A 24,417-nucleotide genomic window follows, 5' to 3' on the forward strand; every position below is an offset into this window, starting at 1 on the left:
GGCAGTGCATGAGAGAAGATTGTCCTATTACCACAAGCTGCTTCTGTGCTGTGGATAGCACCATAGAATCCAGTCAGGTCCAAAGTCCACGCAGTGTATGTGATTAGCTGGTCTCTATCAGGCTGGGAAGATAGCTTACTGTGAAGAACTGGATCATTCAGCCTATAAATTATTCCTCTTTCCTGACACCATTGTGTCAATGGAAATGTTGTTTTGTCAGGGTCATGTAACTAAGTGTGTTGAGCATTAATACAACATATAGGAGTGTGTATCTAAGTATCTGTGTGCGTCTGTCTGTCTGTCTGTCAGTCTGTATCTATTTATTTTGGATAGAGTTATTATCCACCTCCTATGACATGCATTTGTTTCTGTAGACTCATAGTTTTCTGTAGTCTGCAGAGCTAGAAAGTACCCATCTGTTTATCATATTAGGATGGCTATTCAATAAAGATACATCATTGGAATATTGTTTAGAAGGAATTTTGATTGCTGAGATGAAATTGTGTCTCCAGTAATATTTTACTGGGACAGTAAAGAGATGAAACTTGTTCAAACAATACACAAGATTAGGTCTGTATATTCGTGGGGTGTTTCTAAGTTATGTTCAGGATGGTGTTTAGTTAGTTGGCCCCAATAAGTATGTCACTACACACCAGCGACGTGAAATATGATAATTTCTTTCAGAGTTTGCACAAAGTTACTTCTCCAATATTTATCATTAACAACCAGATATTCAATTAATGATTATCGATCTGTATGATTTATATTGATTGCCAGCAAGACCATCTTGTCAGCCTCATTTTTCACTAATGGTCTATCCAACTTGTTTGCCCCTTTTATGGGGGGTGAACACAACTAGTCCCCCTGAGATTCTCACCAGTCCAAGACAAAGTGACTGCTCTCTGTGTCTGTCCCTCATAAATCAATAGCATCATGCGGAATAGAAGGTTAGCATCGTTAAGTATTTAAGAAGTCTGGTCAAGCCTTTTTTATGTGAACTTGATGCTTTTTACTTTGGAGAGATACATGGTGTCTGTGCCAGGGTGTTGTATAAGATGAAGAGGTGATATATACTCAATTGCTGTCATGATTTGTGGATGACATAACTTGGATTACACAAAGTATGTGAACTACAGGTTGTCAGAATTCAATGTTTAGCAGAAACCACAATTAGCGAGTAGCTTAAATTGCGAATTTATGCAGTGGCAATAAGTTCATAACTCTGAAAGTGTTGGTTTTAGTCTTAAATGGAACTCAACGCCAGTGGTCAAGTATCTCTACTTTACCAAGGATGTGTAATCCCAGTATAACATGTTACATTTGACCACTTTCTGCATGGCACTGTGGTAACAAAATGTCAATGTTTTTTTCTGACAACATTCAGAATTTCCAACAATTGGAGCGTATGACCAGAGCAGCTTTATTCTACGAGGTAGCATTACATTAAACTGTTAATGTTATTTTTATTGCCACTGCAAGCAGTGTATCTGAAAGGTCACATGAGGGTGTTATTGTTGCAAAAGAAGTGGCTTTTCAATTTCTCTTGTCACATGCATATATTATCCTTTAAGGACAATAATCTCACAATGATGTAAGCCAGAAGGAATACATACCGAGTATGTAATGGTTCTGATTTGCGCATTACTATGGGAAAGAAGATACATCAGTTACTAACAATGACAGGGTTCTCTTTATTGCTCTGAAAGGGTTAGCTGGTTTCCCAGTGACTCATCTTTGAAAGACAGCCCTGTGAGATTCAGACATTCACTGTTTATGTTGTGTGATAATTCTAAAAACAGAAGTGTAAGCAAATGCACTTTTTTCACCTATTGAGCAATCATTCCTTTTAGTTAGCATGCTGCATTTATGTTTACTTGCACTGTAAGGCGTGGTAAGATATTGCACTTTAGAATAAGTGATATGAAGGAATGAGCAGGTTGTGTCTGGGTTTTTGATGTGTCAGGTTGGGGGTTTTAGTGAAGAAAACATGACATGGACTCAAGCATGATGTACATGTAAACTGACATCTAGGCTTCAGTGCCAATACTTTTATTTCCTCCCATTTCTTTGTGAAAGCCAGAACCATTTGATTTCATGAACTGGTGTGTTGCGTGCAAGGTGTGTATTTTATGTCCTAGTACAAGTTACAAGGTTGGAGATCATTTACACTTTGACAACAGCCTCCTTGTTGAACTGACTTGAGCAGCTGACTGGAGGCTAAAGGGAGAGGAGGAGGATGGTGGACCTCATAGCCTGCACCATTCCAGGAGACGCGAAAGATGGATCTTGTTGTTACCATGCCTGTTTGTCATTTTGGGAGTAGAACAAAGACTGGTCGGTTTGGGAGTCCATATGATATGTTTGAGTAGGGTATCCATTTATCCCTGTGAGAGTTGCATTTTATCTCGATGGACTGTTTCTATATAACCTTTCTAATCCCGAAGTAGTGACCGCAGTCTCTGTGAACATAGCATTTGACCTCACCAGTATTTCAAATGTCTTACATAGGAATCAGGGGTGTGGAAATACAGTTTTCATTCACTTGTCCACGGACAAGTAAAGTGCCAAAATCCACTTGTCCGCAGCTAAACTCTACTTGTCCGAATTATGACAGTTAAAACTACAATTAAATCAACATTACCTTGACTATACTATGGCATACATTGTTGAAGGTCATCAAACACGTTTACTTTGCACAAGTTCTTTATTTTAATGAATTTGTTTGCAACACAGTCACTAAATCTCTGAATTCTTTGAAATTAGGAACTTCCATTCACCTAATGGAAGCAGCCAGCACAGATGTATCTTCTACCTTCTGTCTTGCAATGTCACAAAGTATTTAAGTCACACAATAGGCTGGATCAAAAAGTATTTAAGTCACACAATAAGCTACATCACTTGCTGTCTTCCAACTTCTGTCTATCAATGTAACTCAATGCTAAACTGAATATCACATATTTGTAATAAGGCACTACTTAGCTGAATCATTTCTTTATTTTCCAGCTTCTGTCTAGCAAAGTGTCTCTATGGTAACTTCACATCATCAGGCAATGTTTAACTGAATGACTTGCCATGATTTTCAGCTTCTGTCTAACAAGGTTTCACATAATAAGGCATTGTTTAGCTGAATCACTGGCCATGTCTTTTAGCTTCTGCCTGGCAATGTCTTCCCCACCCAGTGTGTTAACAATGGCATCTACAAAAGGCTGGATAGATTCCTGATCTGTCACATCAGAACAGCTTGCTGTACTGGCTTGGGTAGGAACTACAGTAGCAGCCCTCTGACGCTTTCTGTGAGTTATGTGTCTATGTCCAGATTGCAACCAAAATTCAACAGCTTGAAGTGGATCAAAGTCCTCAAGTTGTGTATCACTAACAATGATACGCATTTGGTTCTGAAGGTTTTGTTGGGTAAGGCGTGTTCTGAACGAATTCTTCACAAAATTCATATTGGAGAACAAGCGTTCACATGCAGCTGTCGAAGGTGAAACAGTTACCAACATGTTTAACAGGACCAGAATGTGTTTAACACTCTCTTCCTGTCTTTGCAGAATGGAAGTGTAGACTGCCAGGGGGTGTGATTTCCTTTGCATTGAGACTTGTACTTTCAAGGTTTGCCATTCGGAGGGAATGCTGGATCTTTCTTCGTCTGTCAAGATGTCACTGTATTCATCACAGAGAGTTCCAATTTCCTTGCACCCATAAGTGCTCAAGTCCTGAAGACTGAATGGCCAGGTCCTGAAGTCAAACACTTGAAAGTTGGAGACAGGGGGTCTTCCCAAATCTGAAAACCTGTTCAGAATGTATGTGGCAACTTTTTCAAGTAGATCATGAACATCTTTGTCCTCTCCAAAGACAGGGAGATGGCCAGTGAGTTTTAGCTTCCCATCAAACAGGGCAGATTCCTTGTCAAAAACACTGTAGAACTTGGACAAATTTTCTCCTGGTTCTTTTGACATAGCAAGTAGCTTCATGTACAGGGTATCAATGGCTTCTTTAACCTCAAAGAGAAGAAGATCTTTGGTCTGAAACAGTTCAGAGGTTTTTGTAATGACAGACAGAACATCAGTCATGAGGTGAATGTACTTGACAAATTTCACTTGCTTCAATTCATTGAGTATGGCCCGTGCCTGGCCTAATTCATCTGCCTTGTTGGATGTGGACAGCACTTGTTCCATATGAGAGACAGTGACATGTAGATCTGCACAAACTGCTTTCAGCGCTCGTAGTTTTGAAGAGACCCACCTGATAGCCTTGATCTCGGTGTACATGATCAAATTTTCTTGAAAAAAACATGCCAGTTTCTGAAGTTCTTGTCGCCTTTTTGGAGAATAAGAATAAAATTTGCAAATTCTCTTGATTGTGTCTTCAAATTTCTTTACATAATCCATGTGTTTTATGCCATCCAACACACCAAGTTCCAGTTTGTGTGCAACACAATGAGTTATAATAACTTTATTGTCCACTAAGTCACTCAGCTGTTTAGCAACACCGTTCTTGGCCCCCATATTAACTGCTGCTCCATCTAAATTCACACAGATTAATTTGGGAGAGTTATTCTGAGTATTTTCAAGATCAAAGCCACATTTCTGTACACCTGTTTTAATTGCCTGTACAACACCTTCAGCTCTGGCATTTTCCAGCTTCTCAATACTTGCCACTGCAGTAACTGGTTCATGACTGACTGGATGCACATAACGCAGTAATATACCCTCCTGGTCAATAACAGAAGAGTCTGTACTGGAATCACTCATAATTGAAACAAATCTCACACTCTGCATGTGGTTTTCAGTTTCTTTCATTAAAACAGCAGAAATAGCATTCTGAAAATCTACACAAGCATCCCTCCCGATGTGGTCATTTCCCAGCTCAAGTCCGTTTTTCTTCTGAATTTGGCATAAAAACGGATAATCGGTATATGGGCGTCCGTGTTTTACAACCGCAAATGCTGTGTTAAAAAGCTTTTTATATCGCTCAACTTCCTTTTCTTCGACTTTTGAAAAGGCTTTCGACAGCGCGCCGTCAGTCGTGTTTTTCTTCTGCTGGCCTTCAAATTTTGACAAGCACGAAATATGTCTGGCAGACATCTGATGGGCCGTTAACGTGTCCTTTCTGTCAACTGATTTTCCAACATACAGTCCAGAGGTAGTGTCTGCAAGTTGAGGGTACAGACGACAAATTTCGCAAAAATATACATTGTCATCGTCATCTGTTTTGAGCCACGTGAATTCGTGCAGCCAACCTGACTGAAATTTTCTAACTCTTTTTTTATCATAATCACGGTCGCGTTCTGATTTAGATTTTCTTTTACTAGAGCCAGCTTCCTCACTTGATCGACTCAGGGTTTGTTCTCTGTGACCAGGTGTTGATCGTATTACAAACTTGTCCATTTTTCATACAACATTCGCTTCCCTGACAGCGGAAGTTTGACAAATGTTCGCGAATGAGCTCATGAATATTAATCAGGGATATAACTTTCAGCCAATCGTAATGCTGCATCGTATCGAATTCTCAGAAATAGCCGAGGGATCACTTCCACGATTTTGTCAACGCGACTGTGCCTTATAGTAACAATTGATTTGACTGGTTCTCTACCAAGGAATTCCCAGGAAGTTATGAAATCCAGCCAACCAGAGAAGAGTTGACATTCACAATTTATTACAACACTAATATTCGTGACCGTCAGAACGAGTGCGGGAGGGGACTGATGAATGAATTTGATCTAGGACATTAATTTTTGGCACACTGTATTTTAATGGAACGAATGAATGAGATTCGGTATTTACTTGTCCGCGGACGACTAACTTGTAAAAACTGACTTGTCAGTGTCAATTTTTTCCCGAGTCGGACGAGTCGGACATAGTAATTCCACACCACTGGGAATCCTTCATAGAAAAAAGAGACTAACCATGACTGAAGATGCAGAAGACCTTGATGCCTCTGTCTTTGGAATTGAAAGTGTTAGGTGTTTCTACTGAACACTGTTTTCTCAAAAGTCCGGTGCCCACCTTCAAGCTGTTGCAAATATGACATATCATCCCTTGAAAGATAAAACCATGTCTTCATGGATGGCTGGAGGTATTAGCATTTTTGGTTGTACATGTGTGATGACAGTGTTGTTGTCAATATTATCCATTTTTAATATAAATAATTGGTCACTTTTATTGCAAAAGTATACTGCCTAGATGTGTAATTAGTTCTTCTGCAGCGTATAAGGCAAGTAAATATGATAGTTGATACATGTGAACAGTTATGGGTGTACTTGACACAAGCAAAATATACGCTGCAGTGACCTTTCTGCTCTAATCTAGCAATTCAAATAATACAGAAGTGTTGGGGTAGTGTAGTGGTTAGAGCGTCTGCTAGTCACGCAAGACACCCTGGTTTGATTCCCCATGTGGGTACAATGTGTGAAGCCCATTGCTGGTGTTCCCCACAGCGATATTCCTGAAATATTGTTAAATGTAGCTTAAACTATCTCACTCACTCACTTACTCATTGTTTGAGTAATACATTGACATCAGTATCTAGAAAAAGTTTTATTATTCTCTATCATTTTGCTGGGTAGAGGATATAGAGTCATAGTGTAAGTCATGATATCAAGATTGTTTTGAAGCTTGTGTTTAAGATTTGTTGTTTCAGACTTAAGCAGTCTAAGTGAACTTATCCTCAGTACTTTTCGTTATACTCCACCACTGAGTCTAACAAAACCTTATGGGAGGTCGCGTCAGGTAACCTTTGAGATTGACCAATCAGAACACAGCTTACCAAATCACGAAAGTGCCCATTGGCACATCCCTTATGAACTTTTTATCTCGAAAAGGTTTGTACCCGAACGATTCCGAATGCTATTTAGCGTATGATCACTTCAGGGTGATGCGCACGGCTTACGTACTGCCATGACAACAGTGAGTAAACAGTCGCTGAAAATAGTGTTTTTGACAATTTTCAAGGATGTTAATTTGCGGAAATATTAGTTAATGGTAACCATGTCAACAGAAACCCCGAAGGGTATATACTGCAGGTCAGATAACTGGGTTATATGCTGATTTTTGTTTTTGGAGAGATCTGTGTCAGTCTTGCATTTGATTGGACCGTCATTGGTTGCTCAAAGGTTGCATGACACGACCTTCTACTAGGTTTTTTAGACTCAGTGGTGGAGTGTAATGAAATACACTGAGACGAAGTTTACTTAGACTGCAGACTTAAGGCTCTTGCTCAGTGCTTTCAACTTCTTGCATCATAACTCCATGGGGACGTGTTTTCATGGACACTACTGATGTTGCTTAGCATTGCATCTGTTACATTAACAACATTGGGTCTGAAAATGGTGCATTTTTTTTTCAAAAGAACCAATGGCCATTGATCATGTATTAATTTCATTGTATACGTTTTCGGATGACAGTAATAGTAGTGACTATAGTGTCTTGAGTCTTTATGGGACTCATCAGTATTTTTCAACTGAAATATAGACCAACATAATTCTAACTTGCAGAGAGGGAATGCTGTTGATAAAATCATATGAGATCTTACTATTCCCAGGTTTTATGGCAGTAGCATTATATGCCAACAGTTTATGACATTTTGAGAAACTGCAAAAACCCATGCACAGCTGTGCCATCTTTCATTGAGCAGTAGGCTGAAGGAAACATCTAATGACCAACATAGTATACCTCTCATAGAGCGAGTGTAGTGAAGCTTGTTGACTTGCTTGTCACTCACACATGCACAACAGGATCACAACCAGATGTTGATTTCCTTCATCTGGCTAAACATGTTAAGTGGATTGATGACATTTGACACCCAGCTATGTCATAACATACAGACTGCACTTTGCAATTTTTCAGAAATCAGGATTATTTACCATTGTTCCAAGTCATACAGATACGGTCTGTTTCACTTGGAAATGTTTCTTGGAATCTTTCTCAGTTGATTTCAACGATTAAAATTTAGGTTGGTCTTTAGGGTTTTTGTAGTACATGGATTACCTTGAGTCAGAATTTGAAAACGGGTAATGAGTAGGACCCATTCACCATTTCAAACCTTAAGGAGTAAGCGGACTTAAATATTGGCCAACGTGATTTGAATTGTGTAAAGACTGACAAGAATCTTACTTCTACCCTGCTGAAATTCTCTGTGATGGTGTAGTATTTTACTATGGTGTGTGGGGTTATCAGGCACAACTCTGGGCTTTATTGGAGCTTTGCCCATACATCCTAATGATGCATGGTTATTTATTGAAGATGTTGAAGAGCAGCATAAATGTCATAGTTTATTACCATGGTTACCTCATATACCTTGCTTGGTAATCCATAGTTTATAACATTGGTTTATGCTGGAATTTTGCAATTTTGTAGTGCTAGGTCACTGAGATACCATGCCAAAGTTAAGGATGAGGACCCCATTTAGACATATAATGCTCCGGGATGACCAGTCCTTGCAGTGTTCACGAATGGTGTTTCAAGTTAACATGACCTTGGGTCCTGTAAGTTCCAGATGTCTGTCTGATCCACAAAAAAATTACAGGACCCATAGAGTAAAAATTAACCACACACTTCAGAGTTAGCAATGCTTATAATTGGAAGTGAAATTATTAACAAAACGTAAAATTTATGAACAGCAAACATGTGCGACATGTCACATATGACCATGATGACAACTTGAGTCAATGTCATTGTGAAACACACAGTCAGACACTGGGGCCAGAAGGTTATAGACTTCCATCGGGCCATTGACGAATTTGCTGGCTTTGTCAAAAATGGTCAGACGCTATTCTTGTTGCCAATAGAGCCAAGTGCCAGGCAGGGACCAACAAGTACTAGTTTTTAATGTCTTTTGGTATGATGCCGCCAGGCCTGAAATATGATTATGAAAGTTACTGTAGCAGAAACATAGATGTGAAAGTAGGCAACACTGGATATATTGGCTCTCCAGGTGGCTCCATGAACTGTTGGCTCCAGCTATTGCAGTATTGAAGTTACTGGTATCCATGAAAGGTGTTTCTCATGGTTGAGTCTTATTTGTGTATGACAAAGAATGAAAAGGATGATTTCTTGTGCTGATGAATGCACTCTAAACTGTCATATCTTGTGTTTCAGTATACAGTTTGGAGCTTGTTGTGGCTGGGATGGAACCTCTTTGTTATCTGTATCTATCTGGAGGTGGGAGTGTTGAGGAGGGTAAGTTTTCAACATTGTGGAGACTTTAGACGGACGTGACAAGGTACTTAAGATGGAAGCCTCCTGTACATCAGTGGGTGTTTAATGGCAGTTGTACCTGCACCATGAATGACTTAAAATCCCTGTAGTCTTCATGCACTGATCCAAGATGGCTCTAAGAAAATATTTCCCATCAGTGTCAGTGATGTAGGGAACTGAGTCATGAGAAAGGGTATTAAAGCCATGCTGTTAGTAGGGTTGAATTTCCAGACCCGTGTAGAGATGATATTGAAATTCCAGTCAGTGTTAGACATGTCAGGTGTATGATGATTAATATCAAGATCAAGATGATGGTTTGGTTTATTGTCTATAAGGCAATGGCTCATATACATAGTATTGTAATGGCAGGCAAAGTATGTATATTGCAGACAGTGGAAAGCATATATCAGTTGGGGCAAGTTGGCAGTTGAAAAGACATACATTTAGAAAGAAATATGTCGGAATTGGTAATGTCAGTTAGTTATTGCATTTTAAGTGATTCATGGAATTAATGGGGACAGCACTGAAACGTATGTTGTTGATTTCTTTCATGAAAATTTGAAATCTTCATGCCCATTCTAAATCTGTCATATATGTAAAACCATTCATAACCCGATAGAGAGGTATGAAAAAATCTGCTGCATTTTGTTCCAGGACAAAGAGTTGTACATATTAACAATTGGAACAAAAAATAAGAGTTGGTGGTTGGAACATGGAGTAGGGTGCACAGTCACAAACACATCGTGGATGAGCTCCGTGCCTCCCGAGGCAAGCCGGCCCATCCCACCAGAGGAGTTTGTGGATGGCTGCATCCTCCAGTACTATTATGTGGAAGTTATTCATGCTGCTGTGCAGTGTCTGTTATCGGTGAGTCCTCCTCATGCCAAACAATTGTCTGGCAAAGCAGGGTAATGGGTAACTTCTGTGAGATTCATTTTAGAAGTAGAGAAGTACAATAATGTCAAATTTTGTGAATAACAACTTCTTCTATTTCATGTTTGTGATGTTTTCATATAGATTCTTCTAATGTTATTGCTGTTTTCCCATGATGATAAACATATACCGACCATATTTCAAAATCTCGCACATATGAAATAAAAGAAATTGTTTGTCATAAAATGAGCCTTTGTTATGGTTATGGGTAAACATAGACATACACTTCTTGTGTGGAGAAAATGATACGAAATATATGTGCATCCACAGGCATAGATCCTGAAATATGGATATAGAAATAAGGTGGCAAATTGTAATTTTACTTCATTTTGCACTTGCACTTGATAGTATTTCCTGAAGAAAGTTATTCCCCATACTGTTTATGTGTATAGTTGAAAGGTGTCGTAAGTCTTTTGGGAGTGATTAGATTGAGATACTTTAACCCCTAAGTACAGAGTATAATGAGTGAAAAATTCCATGCCTGCATTTTTCGGAAAGAAAGTTTGAAATGTGATATAATAGACAAATATTGCTGTGTTGCTTACAGCTTCTGGGTTTTGTGGTGTCGTGTGTCACAATCTACGCCTACACAGAAGAAGAGGAGTCTTGTAAGTACATTGCCAAATCTCGTACTTATAACCGCCCCAAAGTGAGTGCCGTGGCCAAGTACCAACCAGTGCAGGTGCGGGACAGCTGGTGTCTCCCAACATACGTCTCGTACACGGACAGTATTGAATGGTCCAATCAGAACCCTGCTCCAAATCAGTCCGAAGCATGATTTGATTAGTTGCTCGCTGGTCGAGCAGCCGCCTTCAAGCTAGTCAGTTTCAGGTTCGTTTCTTTTGCCAAAAATTGATTTAATTGGTGAGGTGCTCCCTCTCCCTACTGTCTGCTACAGTGCTGCTAGTGGTAAAGATTGGAGTTGAATGTTGCTTGAAACAGCATCGGGAGAGGTGCTAACTTTGTATTGCTGGTGGTTTTTATAAAATCATATATTTCCTTATAAATTTTTTAACCTAAGCCTTCATTTATCCAATTTGTATTTCCCTGTAGTCATTCATCCCAATCTGTTATCCTTGTCCAGATGTCATACCTTGTTTTATGTCCACAAATGGTAGAAGTTAACTCTGTTGTACAATATTCAACATAAAAAGCCCAATGTATACTTTGAAATTGAAAAATCCGTATGCAAGGATATAAATTGATTTTCAGAGATTGAACAGAATTAAGCAAATATGATTCCCTTGAATTCAATGCAAGCATATATCACACGATACTGTTGTCTGTAACATGCCAAGAAAAGATGGATTGTCATGTAAACATTTGGTCTTGGTGTGAATTTAAAAATTTCTCATAGATTAGTCGAGAACATAGTCAGGAGCTGATACCAAAGTCTATTCTGACAATAAGTAAGCTTAAGTAATGATGGATTGACAGGATAAATTATGGGCAGCCATCTTGGTTTCAAAGTATTGAAATCAACTCCAATTGTTACCAGTATAACAAAACAGGCATTTTTGTTGCATTTTCATTGATGTTGATTTAAGAAGCCTTAACTGGCTGTTGTGTTTTTCAAATTTTGATGAAACTTGTGTACTTTAAGACACAAGTGCCTGTTGTAGCCAGCTGCGGAAGCTATCTAAACCAGCACTGCTTTCAAAGAAGATGCTTTCACTTCATCATTATTTCACTTTCACTACAATAAGACTTCATTATACTATGGTTGTAAACCATGATTGTCCATCCTTGTCAAGATGAAATCTACAGTATCAATGTTATGCTGGTTTGGAAGAGTCCATTCTATCAAGCTTCGCTCACTTCAGGTCATTTAGACATCACTTCAGTAGATCTCACCAAGAGAAATGCATTTAAATGTTTTCTCAAATCATGTTAATTAAGACGAATTTACTGACAGGTGTGTCGAGCTACACTGATCAAATGATGAACCTTTGACATAGTAAACTGCTTTCTGTTGAAACTGAACTTAAGGAGCTGTCCTCGGGGTCTTCACTGGCAGTTAGCTCACATTCTGGTTACACAGGGTCCCTAGCAACCTGTTATGTGAGCAAACTGATATGTAAAGTTACTAATATAGCACCACATGGCCACTGGATGTATCCATCAAAGGTTTGTCTGATTCTCACTAAAATATTTTCAACCCATGGTGATCCAACATGTTATTTCTGAGTGCTGCATTACACAACGTATTGGAAATTCATTCATACTGGTCAGTGCTAAGGTAGATAATTCTGTGTACAATCTTCATGTTCTAAGATATAAGGCGTTGTTCCAGTTGGTAGATTGACGTTGCTTCGAATTGGAAAGTCAGGGTTCTGACCATCCTTGGTAACTATATCTCTTTTCTGTTCACACCATAAGATTTTGACTTTGACAGAGCTGAGGTGGCCAGACTCTGTATTTTTCTGATTATTCCTACCTGATAAGTGAACAGCACAGAGATATGGTTTACAATTGGTTCTGACAGTTAAGGAAGCCAAAACAAGGAAACATTTTATCTCCCCCAGTTTTCCATGTTCATGTAGTAGTGTACATACTTGACAGTTTTGCAGTGGAACATCATAATCATGAAAGATAGCAAAGACTGTTCAATATAATGCGGAGTGTCTGTAGATAAATTAATGAAAAAGAGATTTATGAAAAAGAGTGAATGATGAGTTTCCTGATAGCAGGACATTTACTCGGTATTCTCTACTTGATTTTTGCAAAACATTATTTTACCATTTCTATACCTTTGGGTGTCATTGTTTTAAAAATTTTGAAATCATTTTTGTCTTCTCTGATGCTTGTGAATGCAACCTTGACTGCAATTTAAATAAGTTGGAATCTTGCTTATATGAAGTGTCGTTCTGAGATTGAAGTCCAGTGCAGGGGAAGTAACTCTACACACTAAAGGGACTTGGGCATAGATCAAATGCCATGCCAGTCCAAAGAACATATGCAGCTACAATGACTGAAAACATTATGATACAATTTTGAGATGTCATGAATGCCATACCGAAGACCGCATATTGGACAAACCACTCCAGTCTACCAAAAATGCCAACATTGTTACAAGTACAGTCTGATAAAGGATATAGAACGAAGGCTTAAAAGACATTGTAGGACTGCCCCAAGTGCCATCTAATCTTTTTCTTGAGGGAAAATTGAATTACTTACAATTACAATTGCTTTCAAAATTTCGTGTAGTCCAACTTGTAGCTTATGTTAGCCCATTTATGACAAATTAGAACATACTGTTAAAAGTCATAAAGTACAACAGGCCAAGAATATCTTTATTATCAGATATACAAAGACGTTGGTCATTTTGCACCCCTGTTTTTTTTTAATACATAAGGCATATCAGGTTCCAGCTCTTCATGGACCTGTTTCAACCCCATTCTTGTGCCCAGCACTACATGTTGTAAAATTCCAAGCACTGACAGTGGTATATTGATGTCGTCTACGCCCAGAAATATGTTCAGGTTGAGTCTCCACTATCTCACCATTACTGCTGTCATTTTAGTTCCAATTATTTTGTTGACAATATCTGTCCGTCTTTCTCTTTGCAGTTGATTTTATCCACGGCTATGACACAAATCCCTCTGATCTAGCCGCCATCAGGGCCTCCTATATGCAACTGCAGCCTCTTTTTACAGATGCAACTAAAATTTAAAGGTTTCATTTTAGAATTGACCTGTTAGCATCTTGAGTTGCCTTGATGACTAACTCTCCCTGGTTGCCCAAATTCTAGAACCTTGTTTCCTAGATGATATCCATGTGTACCACGTGATATTCCGTTCTTGGATTTTCTTTTTGGTTCTGTGGCTTATGTTTTCTTTTCGGCTGTGTTTGTATTTTCCAGAATTCATATTGACCATTTTCCCTTCATAATGAATGATTGCAGCTTCATATTTCAAGATGGCAAGCTCACATTATCATTATCTGTGAATGGCAATATTTGGGTCACACTGATCTGACACATATAGGTCATGTTGACCTATTATTTTTATAATTAGTGAATGTAAATGGCTGCTTTTGCTTTCAATTCATAAACCAAGCTGTTTTCCCTTTTCCCCTATGACATGGCAGTACTTTCTTGTCTCTTCTTCTCACTTACTGTATCTGTCTCTTTCAAACAGGACGAAGTAGATAATGTTGCTTTTTCTTTCTAGGAAATTTGAAAGCGCTGATTCAAGATACACGCATTGAAGTAAAAATTACTCTATAAACTTCCATTATGGTCTGGTGTTTTTATCATTCAATGGCAGCCAGAGCTTCCCATTAGTTTTAGATCCAGATTGATTTCCAAATTTTTTTGACAATTTAGCGCAACTTTTGTTTCCCCCTACAAATAACGAAAGAACTGAAAACTTACTTTTGATTTAAGAACTGCTAGATTAGGGCATTCTTTTGTTGATAGTTTTGCATGAATATTTATAATTATTATTATTTTGGTATTATTGCTGTTATTTGGAACTATGTGAAGTTATACATGATATATGTCAGCTGTGAACTTTGAGAATTTATCTTATTAATTTGTCTTGCAGTATACAACATTTTGGACGTAAATCAAGTGTCACATATGTTGTATTTGGGATTACTCATTCTTATTCAAGTATGGATTCTTGTACTTTTGTTGGGTTGAGCCCTGTCCGTGATTCAAATTTGCAAAATGACATTGTGAAATCAAATTAAGTGTCAAAGTATTTGTTACATATATATCAGAGTTTATTAAAACCCATGAACTAAGATTATAGATGGTTCCACTGACTCGACTCGACTCGAGATATCAGTTGGTAGTTATAACGTTGGATTCAGCATTAAGAGAAAGCACTAAGACATAATGTAAAGTGTTAATATTTTCAGATGATCAGTACATCCGTTACACACAAGGTAACCTTAACCCATCATGGGCAGCACTCCATATTTTGTTATCGTTTGTAACCCTCACCATCCTAGTCACCCACTCGCCAGCAGTACTCTCATTCTAATCCCACTAACCCCCATCATTTCAGTTGGCCATTGTTTGTGCGAGGGTGTTTGCTTGTTACTCGTTTACTCATGTGTTGCCATTGTAGTGATCTTCGTCATGGTGTGTACGTATTTGTGAACATCATGAACCTGACTTGTCTGAAAATGACAATAGTACTTGTATTTTTCTGCTTAAGCTATCGAAATTTTTGCATGGACATGTTTTTTTCAATCTGTCACCCAATCCCTTACTGAATGCCATGCCACTCGTGCATTTTGTTGATCATATTGCAGACATTTAGTTGGCTTTTGTATCTCTTCCACTTCATTTAGGTGCACGCGAGGTCTTACGCAGAGATAACTTCCTTTGTGTTTCTCGCAAATGCTTATCAGGAATATTATTTTAGCGGCACTGATTTTCTTTGAGGAGATCAGGATGTGAGAAAAATATATATCGGTTGTGTCATTTATGAGATTATGTACCAGTTGTTTTAATACATTGTAAAGATGTAGTCATTTAACTTAAACATTTTTGCAGTAGACATGCAAGTATAATGATACTGTTTGCAGTTAAACTGATTGACAGAAGCAATGTGGCGAATGCTATCTCTAACAAGTTTAGACTGCTAGACATGAGAGCAATGTGTGTATCATCATCATCAGAAAAAGTTAGGCATGAAGAAGTCGATCCATGAATGCAGATTATGCTAATAACAACAATAACTAAATATCATTGTATTTTGATGATCAGCAGGTTGTTTTTGAGCAAAGGTTTTGATTTCAAAATTTTAAGTATTTCATATAATTTTGAAATTTGCTGAATTCTCTCTGAATTTAAAGCCTTTTAGCATGAGAAATGTATCATCCATTATTAAAAATACATTTGTTGCTTTGTTTTTTTTGGGTTTTTTTGGGTTAAAGCAGATAGCACAAACATTCCATGGTAGGTAAATCAAGACACATCACAATCAACACAATATCTTCTCTTCTTGTCCTTCATGATCATGCCATACTTACAGATTAATATTGAGTGTTTGTTTGCCCTTGCTAGAAAGAGCTTGTTGTAGTCGTCTTTGTGTAATTGTTTAGTGTGTGTGGTCCTCATGTTTAATCTGTTGGACAATCACTTTACAGCCAGCCCAGCCAATGATGAACTGGAGTTTGTCAAGATGCGATACCGCTCCCCAGCACACAACGCTTACAGAGACAATCAGACATTTGACCACGTAAACATGGCGGAGTTCACCACACTGGAGATGCCACCCAGTTACGATACCACAATGAGGGATAACAGTCTCGCGGACACAACCGCTGCCAACCTGTACTATGCCTCTGATAGGCAGAGTGTTCGCAGCAAGGCAAGCACACGGTCCAAGAGATCCCACCGCAATGGCACAACACCTATAAACAATAACTATGAACGGAGAGAGGAACTGCCTTGGGTTCAGATCACGCCATCAGCACATGGGGACAACACTCATCACAGGAACTACCCATAGTGTACATGTTATATCAGTGGGATATTGTGCTTCAGTGTGTTTTAACTTATATGTGGAAAAGAATACACCACTTTTGCAAACCCACCGGGATCAGTCAGGAGGTGCATGTTGCTCTTTCCTCTGACCCTTGACCTCTGGAACAGTTACATTTGGAGATGTGATAATTTAACATGTATGTAAGTGAAGACAGTGCTGTTTCTTTGTGTGTGATGTGATATGATGCAGGTGAGGACAAATCTGACTTGCATGAATTCTGTACCTCAAGGATAGTGTTAAGTGACTGGTTACCATGGCAACCTTTTTGCAGTTGATCTCAAGCCTCATCATATGTCGTCTTGGCGATACCCTCCTGTTGTAGTTTATGTCATACAATATGTCATACAGGACACTGGCATGGTTAAAACTCATCTCTCAACCACATGTGGTCATATGTGTAAGGTTGGCAATCTTCAGTGATCAGTTTGCAATTTAAGTTTCATGAACAGGAGTAGTAAATGGATATGCAGAGATGTGGAAAATCAGTGTTATGTGAGTCAATGAACAAAACAACCAAACATTGTGTGTGAAAAGTGCATAAATGTCACCAGTATAACATTTCCCTTTCAGCAGTGTATTGCTTACTTCCTTGGTCTGATTTTGATCATGCTTTATGATTCACTGTTTGATCATGCTGACTGTTTGAACAGAATACCATGCATCCAGTTGTGCACTCTGCCTACTCAAGACATATAATTCAAATACTGCTACAGATATGCAATGGATGCACTCTTATCTTGTGTCTAGAAAAGCTGCAGATATTAGAATACTGATTAAGTCAGAGATATTGAATGATGCATTTTGTGCGCGTCATGTTTTATCAGTTATATCCTGGAGAAGTTAGCATGGTCATCAGGCAAGTGAATTTTCTTAGTTCCCTTATCAAAGGACATCTTCACAATTTTCATACTTCACACTCCTGCATTTTCTTCATTTATTAACTTCTCTGAAACAATATCGTTACCTAACTGAACTCCAGTAAGTGCTGGACTGTGGTAAGTAGCTGTATGTTTCAGACAAAGGTGATATGTGTGTATGCTGCATTATGAGGTATAAATACTGCTTATGCTTCATTGAATTCCCGTCTGCAGATACTCTGTTTATCCATTCATACTGGAATCATGACAAGCTCTGTTTGGACGGCTTGCTTAAGGCAGTGCAATACAACTGGCTATGTTTATTGGTATTTACAGCTGAAGTGTGATAGATTTTCAACAGAACTGTTGTAGGCTTACAATTTCTTCCATTTTTCTAACAGAATATATTAGATTGTTTTAAAGTAAGAGGAAGATTGACAGTTGATCTGTAAAATCTTTAGTTTTTATTCCAACTAGTATTTATCTTCTGCCAATCATTTTGTTGTAAACATACAAGGAAAGCGGTTAGTTTCCTGTTTCATGTTTGTAAAAGTGATGTTTGTTTCTACATGCATTCCAGGAACATATTTTATTTGTTTTTGAAGACTTATTGAGTATATTAACGGAGTTAAACATACTTTCGTAATAGTGAACATGATTATGGAAAACTTATCACAGTAGATGGTTTCAGTTAGAAAGACCCATTCCCTTCATTTGTCATTTAACATTAGCGTTTCTGTAATATTATATATTTAAGAACTTCAACAGCTGTTTGCTGGTACAGACTGCAAAATTGTTGTAAAACAGTTGTAGAACATTAACTAGACAATATATATTTATCTACCAAAACTGTCTTCCACAGCTTGGCAAGGATTTCTTGATTATTATGTTTCAGTTAATAAGAATGTGTAGAGAATAAGTAATTGATAAGTTCTGTTTTGCTCTATCTATTTTTGTCATGTATATTGAATATTGTGAATTCATAACCTGGACAACAAGTAATTTAGTCACTTGGACAGTTAACAGGTCAGGGCCACTTCTAAAAAATTATTTTACAAGAAAAAGGAGCACCAAGGTTTCCATAATAGACAGTGTCACCATGATCGTAATCACTCTGGTAGAGGTGTGTATGTTATTGAGTTCCCAGATGCACTAGAATGTCTTATGTTTGCAGGAGAGTAAAGACAGAGTTGACAGGTGTTCAGTTCAGTCCAGTCTGTCATTGCTGCAATGAATGCTTGTCTCACTTGTTACACTCACATGTTAAATTCTATGTTGATTATTGTAAATATGTTTGGACACTATTGAATATGACTGTCATGCAGGTATCGTTAATTATTTATGACATCACTCACAATTATTTCAACTAACGCCATGCTGTACATAGTGCAATAGGGGTTAATGTAAAAATGAGACTGCATCTAAACACCTTACATTTACCCCTTGCTTAAGCTATACTATTTTTTGTTCTGCTATGGGTATAATGATCATTCCTTCATGTTGATTTTACTGTTCATTTTTTACCAAGTTGCAAAGATTTTTCTTATTTCTGGTTGTGAATTGTAAGAGAAGTCCTCACTGTGGTAAAATATTTGATGTTGATATTTTCAGAACTAGTTTCACAATTGTGCGGTTTTTATTAACTATCCAGAATTTCATCAACATGGTATATGGTGTGGTTTTAAGAATGGAAAACTTTGGATTTGAAAATCTTTAAGTTTTCAATGTACACTCATAATTCAGATAATTAGTTCCTCTTTTCAGCAAAACATGTTTTAACCATTTTTGACATTCAGCTGCTTTTTTTAGTTGACTGTAAGCGTCTACGTAAGTTGGTTTCGTCAGTAGTTGGGGTCACGTCCCTTTTAACAATGTGTTGACTTTATTGACTATACTGTGCTCATTTGTACTTACATTATTGTGATATTATCAAGGGGATTTGTCATATGCTGTTGCATCATAGATTGTATTACTCATTGTTCATGTGATTGATAATGGACTCTGTCCATCCAACGTTGATGGATTGTCATTTTCATATCTTGCCATGTAAGGGCAGGTTAGGTGACTCACTGACTGACTTTACTGCTGCATCTTATGTCTTTTCCCATCAGTTCATCTCATCAGCCCACGCATGGTTTTGTGTTAAGGAGTTCAATCTTCCATTGTTAGGCTTCACAACTTGCCTCCATTGCATTTTCATATCAATTTGAAAATGTGTCTTTGCCTTAATCTGGAAATGCTCAGCTTGCTCGGGCTCATGGTCGCTCTTGTTGTGCTTTAGAATCATCATCATCATGGCTAGTGCCATATGAACGGTATTTCAGTTGAAGATGAAGGTGGTGCAGTTTGCAGTGCAGAGTTGTGTTACATAGCTATGCCAGGATCTGCTGATTCAAGATTTGGTTCATGCAATATAATATTTGGTGTTTCGTTTGTCAGCACTGTTCCTGTGCTTGTAAACATATTTGGCCTGTTTTACTTTGGATCTTTTCCTGTCTGAACCTGAAGTTTGTGATGAACTGAGTGCGGTTCTCAGCATTGTTTAACAGGTTTATTCAACTGTCCTCACTTCCCTGTTTACTTGAGTTTCACAAGTAATAGTGTGTTTCATGCAAATAATTGAGGTGGGCTCTTGCATCAGGTAGAAAGTCAGTAAACACTGACGTTTTCTCTCCCAACCATTCCACTGTGTTCTCTCATAGAGGAGTAGGTGTTTGTTATACAAGGTTCATTTACTAGTGGATACAGACATGTGTATACTGACTGCAGTTTGATGCAGGAGCTCTGACAGCACATCTGTGATAGGAGGACAGGAGATCCACTTGTATCCACAGTGAAACTCGGCGTTTGTGAATATGTTAAAGATTATGTCCACAGGCACATTTCACAAAATGATCAAATTGTGATGACTGTTGTAAGTCTATATTAAGGTATGGGAGTAATGATCACCATAGCCCTAGGCTTGCTTAGGTTTTTATGAGGAGGAAGAAGTCATTTCATAAGAGGTCTTGATGTAACTACACAATCCGTGTATTTTTATTACATTTAAGTGTTGTCCAACAGTGTTCATATGACTGTAGTATTCTATGTATACTTGATCCTCTCTCCACACAGTAAGCATGGGACAAGGACTGAAGACATCACTTGTCCTGACTGGATTTCTTTTACCAAAATTTAATATTTGGTTTTGGGATATACACAATCCTTGCACCACTCAGTTGTGCTCATGGCATGTGTTTGTGTCTTGAATAATTATGAGGTTTTCTTGTTCAGGTAGGATGGGCATTGTCAGATGTTACCGATGGCAAGACTTTCACCAAGCCATGGGTTAACAAGAAGTTGCTTAACTGCTCAGTATCTTGCAGAGGGAGGGATGGGTGGAGATAGGAAGTCTGGTTTAGGTATGGACTTCTGTCTGACCAAAACAGTCATTTTTCTTCACTGATGAATCATTTACATGTATGCATTGTGAGCTTGGGTATGCAGCTGTGTAATGAGCATTGTTCACAAATAAAACTTACCATTGTCTTTAAGTCTGTGTTTTTATTTGATGTGATATTGCATTATCATGCAATATGTTTTAAGGGAGGCAGGGGCAAGCAATTCAGAAACATGTTGGAAGGGCACTATGTTGTGAGAAATACACTCGTATGGGGCAAAAGAGGCACATATTCATATGGCACCTGCAGATGTGTAAAGTTCAATAACAATTGTGAACATTATGGGAGCACCTGACACATCACACCCCAACCCATTCTATTGTCAGGTATTGGTATTATTTCGACAACCTCCAGTGTGTAGTGGTGAGAGCATCCACCCGGAGAGCGGAAGGTCGCAGGTTCGATCCCTGGTCGCGTCATGCCAAAAAATGTTAAAATACGGTACTTGTTGGCCCAAGTCTGGCGCTTGGTGTTAATGGACATATGGAGGACTGGTCGGATCAGAGTCAGTATAATGTGTCTGAGAGGGGTATTCATGCTTAACTGTAGCATGGTATCTCAGTGCACTATCATCATAAAAACAGCGTCAGGGCTATTACAAGCAGCCCAACATACACAACCATGCTCGTCGTTCAATCTGGAAAACGGGGCAACGAAACCTCCTTGCTTTAGAATTGGCTCAGTAAGGTATGTTTGAGCAGGGATAATTATATCGGCTCCCTGGTTTGAGCGAGGATCTGTTTAGTGGATCGTATGGTCAGCATCACGGCCATGATTGATACCATGTCACACCTGTACATCGCCCCAGCCTTAAATGTTTACAGAACACTAAGAATCAAACTTGAAACTTGTGAAAGATAGCAGTTAAAGTATTTGCATGTAATAACATTGTATTTATGGAACATACAGCTTAGTGTTCAAAGATACAATTGTATGTAAAAAGATTGTAAATCTTTCAAAAATTACTCGTACAATATGAACAGAGTGAGAAAGCGTAAGTGAGATAAAAAGTGTGAGAGTTTAGTTTTACGCCACACCCGGCAGTATTCCAGCAATATGGCGGCGGTCTGTAAATCGAGTCTGAACCCGGTAATCCAGTGATCCGCAGCATGCGCATCGATCTACGCAACTGGGCTACGGTGACACCTGTCAACAGTCAGCATGGCTGATCACTCGACCCCTTTAGCCGCCACTTCCGAAATACTCCTCAGAGCTGGGATGGTCGCTCTAAAGAGTTTTCCAGACACAAGGAGAAGTCTTCACTGATTCCATTACATCATTGATGGTCCAATCACTTTCAATGGGCACACCATATATTGTATAGAAACTGAATTAGCGTCAGCTTTAATCATGGGCACTGTCCCTTGTATGATTGATAAGTTTTCCCACATTCACGTGAACAGAATGCGAGTGAGTTAAGTTTTAAGCCACACTCGGCAATATTCCAGCTAGATGGCGGCGGTCTGTAGATTCTCGAGTCTGGATCAGACAATCCAGGTCAACAGCATTAGCACCGATCTTTTGGGAACTGGGGACCGATGACACGTTAACCAAGTCAGCGAGTCTGGCCACCCGATCCCGTTAGTCGCCTCTTGTGGCAAGCATGGGGTGCTGAAGACCTATTCTACCCTAGATCTTCACGGGTCGCGAATAACACGACTGTGCATGGTTCCGTGAAATTATGAAATGTTGAAATATGTTCGTGAATATATTTGTTGTCCAATTTATCGGAAAACTGTTCACAGTAATGTATGTCATTAAGCCGTCCCGGACATTGATCCTTATCGGTATTATAAGTTGCGATGTTCCCCGAAACAAATTACTAATTGGTGCGAAACAAGCCGGATCTATTGAAAAGTCCAGTGCAAGATGAAATGGTGATATATTATTATGGCTGACAATGAAACTGCGCCATGAACTATGCGAGATGAATTTAGATACAAATTTCAAAGACGTTTCATACTGATATTTCGATGTTAAAGTCAAGCCTTTATGAATGGTGCTGTACAGTACCTCTGACACGAATAGTAACACCCTTCCAATACGTGATAATCCGTATTTTTTTTACATCTCAGTCGGCTTAGAATCTCCATCAATATGCATTGATATGATTTTCATGATGGGGTAACTTATCCAAAATTATTGTTTAACAATATACAATAACTGTTGAGAATATGCAACTATTGACGGTTACAATCACGATGGATAAACAGCTTTCCCTGCATTTACCCTTTGCAGACTTGCCACATGAATAGTAGTATTTGCAGTTTTCGTAATTTCCAAGGAAGTACATTCCCGAATATTAGTCGAGTTCGAGACAAAGGAGGTCAACTATAATTCAGTAACACTATGCCATAAACCCAACTTTGGAAGAACCAATTGGTGTTTGTCCTTTAAGGAGTGTTGCAAGGGGTAGTAGTGACATTGGGAAGACGAAGAAATATCCTAAAACTACCCGTTATATATAACAGCCACTCCTAGTACTGAAATCACTATTTATTATCAGAACAAATATACAAAAAGTACACAAAAATATACAAAATATGAGAATATGACATGCATATCAACCTTCATAATAATTTTATACAAATCCTAAACAATGCTGTTACCAAATCTATACTGAACAGTAAAGGAAACGCAAGTTTCGAAAAAAAATAATTCTTATAAAAGTAACCATTCATGTTTATGTCTTCTGTTGAAACACTTGATGAAAAGCCAGTTTCTTTTGCTGTTCAGTACCTGTACCATGGTCTAAATGGGCAAACCTTGTCCTTTGACTCAAGGAACGGTTCAGTCAATCAGAAGGACCTTGTCCTTTGACTCAAGGAACGGTTCAGTCAATCAGGAGGACCTGTTCGGGATGTGACTAACTTACACACCATAAACTTCTCCACATGTTTATAAATACTGAATATATGGTGACTTGTGCAAACTTGTCACCGATCTCCCTTTGAAACAGCTTGGATCCTTTTCAAAACAAATTTCCCATGAACAACCGCTTTTATGGGAACAAGGCGCTCAGTGCTACATCTTAGCTGTCTGTATTTTTCAACCAAATTTTCATATCGACCCCAACACAGTCGAATCACCTTGTCCGTTAGCCCAGTGGGGTGGCCATGTTGTCTTCACGGACGGTCTGTCCTTGACCTTGTTGTAGTAGGCCTCCATCGCGGGGTATTTCCCAATGTCAAGGCCATAGCGTACAAAGAAAGCCACATATGGAAACAAAAAGACATCCGCCATGGTGAAGTTATTCCCGACGAGATGATCGCTTTCCTGAAACAAAATGAAAAATGGTACGTTTAGGGAACGGCATGTCACCATTTATCGAAAATCCTTATACACAAGCGAGTAAGTGCATCAAAGATGAGTAAGAGAGCTGCTAGTAAACGCCCTGCTAATGATCGAGTCCGGAGCAGGCAAACCAGTGACCAGGCAAACCGCTGGATCGTGTCAGCAAGCATCAACGAGGGGGGTTGCTGAG

The 24,417-nt window shown here is 38.7% G+C and overlaps 2 protein-coding genes across 5 annotated transcripts in view; one reads left to right on the plus strand and one right to left on the minus strand.

The window, feature by feature from the left end:
* The window catches only part of LOC137277909 (sodium/potassium-transporting ATPase subunit beta-1-interacting protein 3-like), a 35,002-nt gene extending 13,976 nt beyond the window's left edge, over nt 1–21,026 (plus strand). Inside the window, exons 3-7 of one of the 2 annotated variants that reach the window (XM_067809910.1) lie at nt 9,099–9,179; nt 9,852–10,064; nt 10,678–10,738; nt 14,997–15,023; nt 16,236–21,026. In XM_067809910.1, coding sequence (XP_067666011.1) covers nt 9,099–9,179; nt 9,852–10,064; nt 10,678–10,738; nt 14,997–15,023; nt 16,236–16,600 — 747 coding nt within the window. In that variant the 3' untranslated portion in view covers nt 16,601–21,026. The remainder of the gene's footprint in view (nt 1–9,098; nt 9,180–9,851; nt 10,065–10,677; nt 10,739–14,996; nt 15,024–16,235) is intronic. The other variant, XM_067809911.1, reaches the window with a different exon arrangement.
* Nucleotides 21,027–23,414: 2,388 nt separating this feature from the next.
* LOC137277919 (glutathione S-transferase A-like) overlaps nt 23,415–24,417 on the minus strand; it is a 39,057-nt gene continuing 38,054 nt past the window's right edge. For 2 of the 3 annotated variants that reach the window (XM_067809929.1, XM_067809926.1), the window contains exon 6: nt 23,415–24,209. In XM_067809929.1, the coding sequence (XP_067666030.1) occupies nt 23,994–24,209 (216 nt within the window). In that variant the 3' untranslated portion in view covers nt 23,415–23,993. The remainder of the gene's footprint in view (nt 24,210–24,417) is intronic. The other variant, XM_067809928.1, reaches the window with a different exon arrangement.

The sequence above is a fragment of the Haliotis asinina genome, chromosome 3, assembly GCF_037392515.1.
Source record: "Haliotis asinina isolate JCU_RB_2024 chromosome 3, JCU_Hal_asi_v2, whole genome shotgun sequence".
Classification (NCBI taxonomy): Eukaryota; Metazoa; Mollusca; class Gastropoda; order Lepetellida; family Haliotidae; genus Haliotis; species Haliotis asinina.